General features: G+C 37.8%; 1 protein-coding gene across 2 annotated transcripts; it reads right to left on the minus strand.

The window, feature by feature from the left end:
- Positions 1–893: 893 nt before the first annotated feature.
- cops5 (COP9 signalosome subunit 5) lies at positions 894–5,080 on the minus strand. Of its 2 annotated transcripts, XM_053488394.1 has the most exons (9): positions 5,008–5,080; positions 4,689–4,870; positions 4,238–4,472; positions 3,264–3,392; positions 2,772–2,837; positions 2,497–2,582; positions 2,145–2,256; positions 1,428–1,576; positions 894–1,087 (listed from the first exon to the last, which is right to left on the minus strand). In XM_053488394.1, exons 2-9 carry the CDS (start codon positions 4,823–4,825, stop codon positions 997–999), a joined length of 1,005 nt encoding a protein of 334 aa, XP_053344369.1. In that variant the 5' UTR covers positions 4,826–4,870; positions 5,008–5,080; the 3' UTR covers positions 894–996. The 2 variants fall into 2 exon arrangements, with proteins under 2 accessions (XP_053344369.1, XP_053344368.1); XM_053488393.1 differs by having other exon boundaries at positions 4,689–5,038.
- Positions 5,081–6,433: the final 1,353 nt, after the last annotated feature.

Here is a 6,433-nt window from a genome sequence, read left to right on the forward strand (position 1 = left end):
TCATGTCTGAGTAAAATTCATCTCTTCCAATTTTAAAACATGCATACAAATCACTTAATACTAATTATTTAATTAAACCACAAATGAACGTTTGACATTTCCAGGAGGTTAGCAACAGGATATGAGAAAAAGATAGTTAAGTCTATGACTATCATAACATTACCTTTTTAAAAACTATGCTTCCCGCTATAGTTTTTGCAAACATAACCTACACTATGATGTTAAAAAAAAAAATCATTATCCAAGTATGGAGCCAGAGCTGTTGTCTGTAAGAAACTACAGGATGGCGGGGGTGTCTGCAGAGACAGAGAGCAGACTCGGAGGCTGAATGGACGCAGTGTGTCGAGCTTCTGTTTCTGTGATGCATCACTGACGCGCCACAGACGTCCAGCTCAACCTCGTGAAGGGTTGTGTACCGTGTGAAGACAACCTCCTCAGATCTGTCCTAGCCGAGACGTTTTCTGCTGCCCGGCTCGTGTTTACCTTTGGGCCAACTATGCCGTTGAGTTTGTTATTCCATTATGTAATGCTATGACTGGTGAGAAGCGAAATGACAGTTCATTTGGTTTTGTTGCGAGCCAGTGTATTCATGGTCTTTGTTAAAGTGTTAAAATCGCACTCTGAGACCGCACAGTCCCAGAAAGCCCTTGCCAGAAAACTGTAGGACCCTGGAATTGGTCAGTGCTTCATTTCAGTAAACCCAATGGAAATATGACTTCAAATTTTGTCTTTGGTGTTTCCAGTTGTGTAAAAAGTCATATATGCTGGTTAAATCAACAATTTAGATAATTATCTATTTCCTGACATCGTTCATGGTTTTACTACAAGATGCAACAAAATAAAAGAACGTTTTTAAATACAATATACAAATACAAAATGAATGAGCGTTATCAGATATTTATAATATTTATTTATCTATTAATAAGTGAAGACGGTTAGATCAGCGTGCCTGTAAGCATGTGCAACATCGCACACACGTTTAAGGCAATGACACTTTCAGTTGGCGGACGTGTTGACTTGATTGAAGAGCTTATCTTTGATGACTTGGGACATCAAGCCGTGAATCGCTTCAATTGTCGTTTTGCAGCTGAGGATTAAAAAAATGAGAAAATTTTAGATCTTATAACTTCAATCTTGCTTTGAACCAAGACATGAAAGTCAGAACCTGACAATGATCTCTAATAATAACCATTTAGATGGAATAATTAGATGGTCAAGGCATAAATAAATCAAAAATATTACATTGGATCAAAGAACAGTGTAAGTTCTTGTACTTTTTTTATCTCACAAAGATCAATCAGTATTTAAATGGATGATGTAATTGTGTAAAAACTAAGTTTGGAATTATGTTTTAATTATTAATAAAAATTTGAAACTTCAAATAATCTCAGACAATTCTCTCTCTTTCCCAAGACTCGTCACCTTACCTGTCTCGTGTAGCCTTGGCCAGTTTGTCCTCAGACTTCCTGTCGTGGGTGTCCAAGCCGAGCATAAAGCTTCCTCGACCCAGCTGCGCCTCGGCCTGCTCCAGCTTCTCGGACAGATCGAACACCTGCCCCGTCGTGTAGTCTGCATTCTGAACACACCACAGCGCCCGGTAAGCACAGACCACAGCGTCACGCACAATTTCCCGACAATGCTATATGCTCTGACGACGAAGCACTTTTGTGAAACTCACAAATTTGTTACAAAACTATCCAAGCTGTATATTTGGCTTGTGTTTGCCTCATTATGGTGAAGGTGATGCAAAAAAAAAAGAAAAAAGAAGAGGCTCAAAGCCTCGGACCATCACAGTAGTGACAAAGGATTTCTCCAGAGAATGCCAAGACAGTGCTTTTGACAACTCATCAATTATTATTTTTTTTTCCTCCAGTTTTTTATGCATTGTCTCATTATATCGTTAGGTAAAGCTCGACATGAAACGCCGGCACCCGCAACGTCGGCTCAATTTAATGTCAGAGGCTATCGATACAAAAGAAAATAAACTAAAACTAAACCAACATCTAAATACATCACTCACGAAAGCATGCTCTCTCTCCCTCACTGCAGGCGCATAGAAAGCTTAAACATTTAAAATAAAAGATCTAATAAAAATATTTAAATTTGTTAATTAAATTAAAATAAACGAAAAGAATTATACTTACAGTGAGTAGATTTGATGAACTCAAAGTGTTAACCCAGTATTTATTCCAGAGGAGCTCGAGGAGTTTACGATCCAGAGAGGACTTAAAATATGTCACTTCTAGTGCATAATATCTAATAAAAAAATAACACAAATAAGATGCAAAGGGTGTCTATATTACTTAAACAAAAAATCAAAGAACTATGCTTGTGTGCATATGTATAGTGGAATTAAAACCATCAAGCTTTTGAACTAAATTTAACAACTTATATAAATACTGTATATAGCTTAGTTTAAGTCATGTTAATGTATAAAAAAAAATGATATAATTATTTCTCTAATTTATTATTTTAAATCAAGAAAATAAAACATACTGTTTGCAGTGCACACCAAAGTCTTCGATTTTATTAAGAGGTATGGTCTGGTACTCTGAAGGACCCTCGTCTGGAGGTTTGTAGCCCTGTTATAGTAAAACAAATTAGATGTAGATCAATGTAGATTCTTATTAATTTGTTTTTAATTATTAAGCATCCTAGACAGGAATTGTAGTGTTTAATGTGATGTGTAAATATGACATCATAATATACAGCAGCATTAACAGTGTTTTTTTTTTTGATGTACAGTACAATAGGAAATGGATTTATGATACCTTTGGATACGTTCTAAAAGCTCCAAGATTGACTTTTCCTGCAGATATGGTACGTGTAGGATCAATCTGTGATAAAAAGGGGGAATACAATGTAAAAGGAAAAACTATTTCAGTAAATCATCAACCTTCGATCCATAAGGCATTCCAAGCAAAGTTGCCTGATAAAAGCGAAGAACCAAGTTACGAGCCAAATTCCTAATTACGATTTTAGTCCTTAGCACCGGCTCTGCAATCCCCCAGAAAGCGTAAATAACGTACTGTATACTGTTACAAAAGCAACAGCCATTAATCAGACAGCACTATGAACGTCACTCAGGCTATTTGTATCCCAGGGTCGGTCATGGATCACTGCCACTGCACCGGTGAAACGGTGTTTCGTTTTGCTCCCCCGACTTCCTCTGTGTATTGATGCGAATGAGATCAGGAAAAAAAAAAAAAAGCAGCCAAAAAAAAATGAGCATGACTATTGGAGTATTTTTCTAGAATATTTACCACCACTGCAACAAAGGGCTCCTGAAACTGCTGATTGAGCATCTGAGTGCTGACGTCGATCCCTGACAGCCAGCAGCCGTACCCCGGGTGACTGTGGTACCATCCGATGGCGTTCTCCAATCGTCCAACCTTAAAAGGGGAAAAAAAGAATCAGGGAATTTAACACCCTGCAGCGTGTTTACATTGCAGCTGATGCTGGTGTGTTTATATTTTAGCTAATGACACACTCACTCAGTCATCTTCTATACCGCTTTATACTGTATTCAGGGTCGCGGGGACCTGGAGCCTATCTCAGGAGACTTAGGGCACGAGGCAAGGTACACCCTGGACAGGGTGCCAATCCTAAATACATTTTTTTAAAATAGGTTAATCTATTAATTACTCTCATGATTACATATTAACCATGTTAATCTTTCGCCCTTTTATTCAAACTGTTCTTTTTTTAATGAATTAGGCCTATTATACTTATTTTTCTGCAAACTTTTAGCACAGCATCTACTAATTTTTTCTACTCTTTATTTCTTTTTTTGATAAATTATTCTGCATTTATTACTCAGTCTAACGGACTAAACAGATCAGTTTCAACCTTTACCTTCTTTATGCTTAGGTTGTCCTGCTGTGGTGAGTCATTAAATTTTTCCAAAGCATGCAGTGCACTATTTTATGATTTGTGATTGAAGAAACGTGTCGAGAAGAAAGTGTGTGTGTGTGTGTGGATGGAAGTAGGCGAAGAATAAAATCAGATGAAGAGTTTGAGACATAGAACAAGACAAGATTGGAGAAGGAAGCGTCTTGTTATTGTAAGGAAGGCTGCAATGGAAAGAGGAGGGAGAATGAGACCTACAGTTGGTGGTAATGTAACCTACTGGAGTTTAACAGCCATTAAGCAACAAAGAGGGAGAAACGGAAGAAGAATTCTCATATGTTTGATATCAACACTCCAATGTCGTTCCAGCTCTAAAGCGACGCTCTACCTGTTTGGCATTCTCTATATAAGCCGCCATGTACTCGTATGCCGCAGCCTGGGCGTTCACTCTGGTCTCAGTGCCTTCCACTGGCAGAGCAAAGCTGTCCATGATCATCATGGTCTCTCCGTCCACCTTCCCCAGCATCAGCCCCATCACCTCCAGGTTCCCTCCGGAACGTGCGTGCATCACCATCTTCAGCAGAGCCAGCGCTGAGATCTTGCAGTATTTAAAGTAATGATGGCTGTAAAGAGAAGTAGAATGGGGTTAAACTGTGCCTCAGGAATTTGTGAATGTTATCATAAGTTTATTGATTTTTTTTATTAATCATTTTACTCAACTTAGTAAGACATAGTATTACTGAGACAGCACACTGCATATACATGTGCTGTTTGTTTATTGGCATCAATGCTTCCTGTAAACAAACAAACAAACCAATCCTCATGCACTCATACTCAACTCTTTTGTCCAGGGTTTGGCTGCGAGGATCTCCTGCTGCTGTTTCTTGTCATATTTGTAGATCTCGTCGATGCTCTGGACTTCCTGGATGCTGTTCGAGAGCTCCCAGGTCTTCTGTGCTACACTGCTGCCTGCCATGACTAGCTCACAGCTAAAGCTACAGTGGAGCTGTGTATAATATAACTACAAAAAACACAAAACGACTTCAAGATAAGTCACGGAATAACTAAGACTCTGAATAATAAGTCTGTGAAATGGCATGAATATATGATGATTATAATAATATAAATAATAATACACAAGCAAAGGTTTCTGCTTACTAGATGCTAGCTAACAGCGTCCGCTGCTGTTTCTTCTTCTTCTACGCAATAATAGTGCTTGGTTGAGGTTGCCAGATCCCACTATAAAACCCCTAAATTTGACAACCTGGGTTATTATATAGAAAATGTTGGAATTTGGTTGATTAAAACTTCTAAAAGCAGATTGGCAATAACTGTTTTTAAACATTTAATAACTGGTGTTATTATAACTGGGGTTCCAGTGCTCTTCAAAATTTCAAATTAAAGCTTTTTTTGTGTAACATTAACACTAATGACATAGTTTGGGGTCACTTATATTTATTTCATAATAGTAATTATAATAAATTATTGTTTCATAATTTTAGTGGTTATAATTTATAGTTATATATGTTTATATATATATATATATATATATATGTTCATTTTTTATTAATTATTTATTGTTTAGATATTTATGTTATTGATAATCAGATTAACTCATTCACTCACTCATCGTCTATACCGCTTTATCCTGTATTCAGGGTCGCGGGGGGCATGAAGCCAACCCCAGGAGGCTTAGGGCACGAGGCAGGGTACACCCTGGACAGGGTGCCAATCCATCGCAGAGCACACACATACACATACTTACACACTACAGGCAATTTGGGGGCGACAAATAGCCTAACCTACATGTCTTTGGACTGTGGGAGGAAACCGGGGTACCCGAAGGAAACCCACCAAGCACGGGGAGAACATGCAAACTCCATGCACACAGAGACGGGAATCGAACTCGGACCCTGGGTGTGCTAGGTGACAGTGGTAACCATGACACCACCGTGCCGCCTAATCAGATTTGTTACATGGAAAAATATATAGTGGGATGAAAAGTATTTATTCTCACATCCTTACATGATCATAGTGACAAGAAATTTTCTTCATTTAATACAGTGCATCTTAACCCTGGTCCTGGACAAAAAATTTTTTACTACTCTACATATCAATAAAATCATTCTTTATACTGTTGTCCTGTTCAAGGTCATGGGAGGCCTGAAGCTATAGGGAATTTGATAACATTAATTAGCCTAATTTGAGGGAGGAAACCTGAGCACCCAGAGGAAAGACACCAAGTAAAGGGAGAATGTGTACAAGTCCACATACACACAGACCCATTATTAACATGAATTAAATAAAAAGCATGTCACTGGAAAACAATCAGCATGACATAACACTTAACCTATAACAAGACCTTCTGAAATGTGGGGTGTGTTTTTAATTTATACTTTTGGGGAGTTTCACCCACAATGGCAACGTTTTAAGCAACCTCAAGGTGTATATAGCGCCTCAAGCGGTCAAAAGCGAAAATGTTCTGTATTACAAAAAAAAAAAAATCTTCCAAAAGCACAAATGATTTAAAATCTAAGACTATATATATATATATATATATATATATATATATATATATATATAT

This window comes from Clarias gariepinus, chromosome 26 (genome assembly GCF_024256425.1).
Source record: "Clarias gariepinus isolate MV-2021 ecotype Netherlands chromosome 26, CGAR_prim_01v2, whole genome shotgun sequence".
Classification (NCBI taxonomy): Eukaryota; Metazoa; Chordata; class Actinopteri; order Siluriformes; family Clariidae; genus Clarias; species Clarias gariepinus.

What these genes read in the sequence shown, in the direction of transcription:
- cops5 (XM_053488394.1), bottom strand. Translation starts at nt 4,825, where the DNA reads ATGGCAGGCAGCAGTGTAGCACAGAAGACCTGGGAGCTCTCGAACAGC. An exon ending in AGCCCTTTGTTGCAGTGGTG is followed by an intron (nt 2,838 to 3,263) that starts GTAAATATTCTA and finishes TTTTTATCACAG; the next exon opens with ATTGATCCTACACGTACCAT. An exon ending in GCCAAGGCTACACGAGACAG is followed by an intron (nt 1,088 to 1,427) that starts GTAAGGTGACGA and finishes TTTAATCCTCAG; the next exon opens with CTGCAAAACGACAATTGAAG.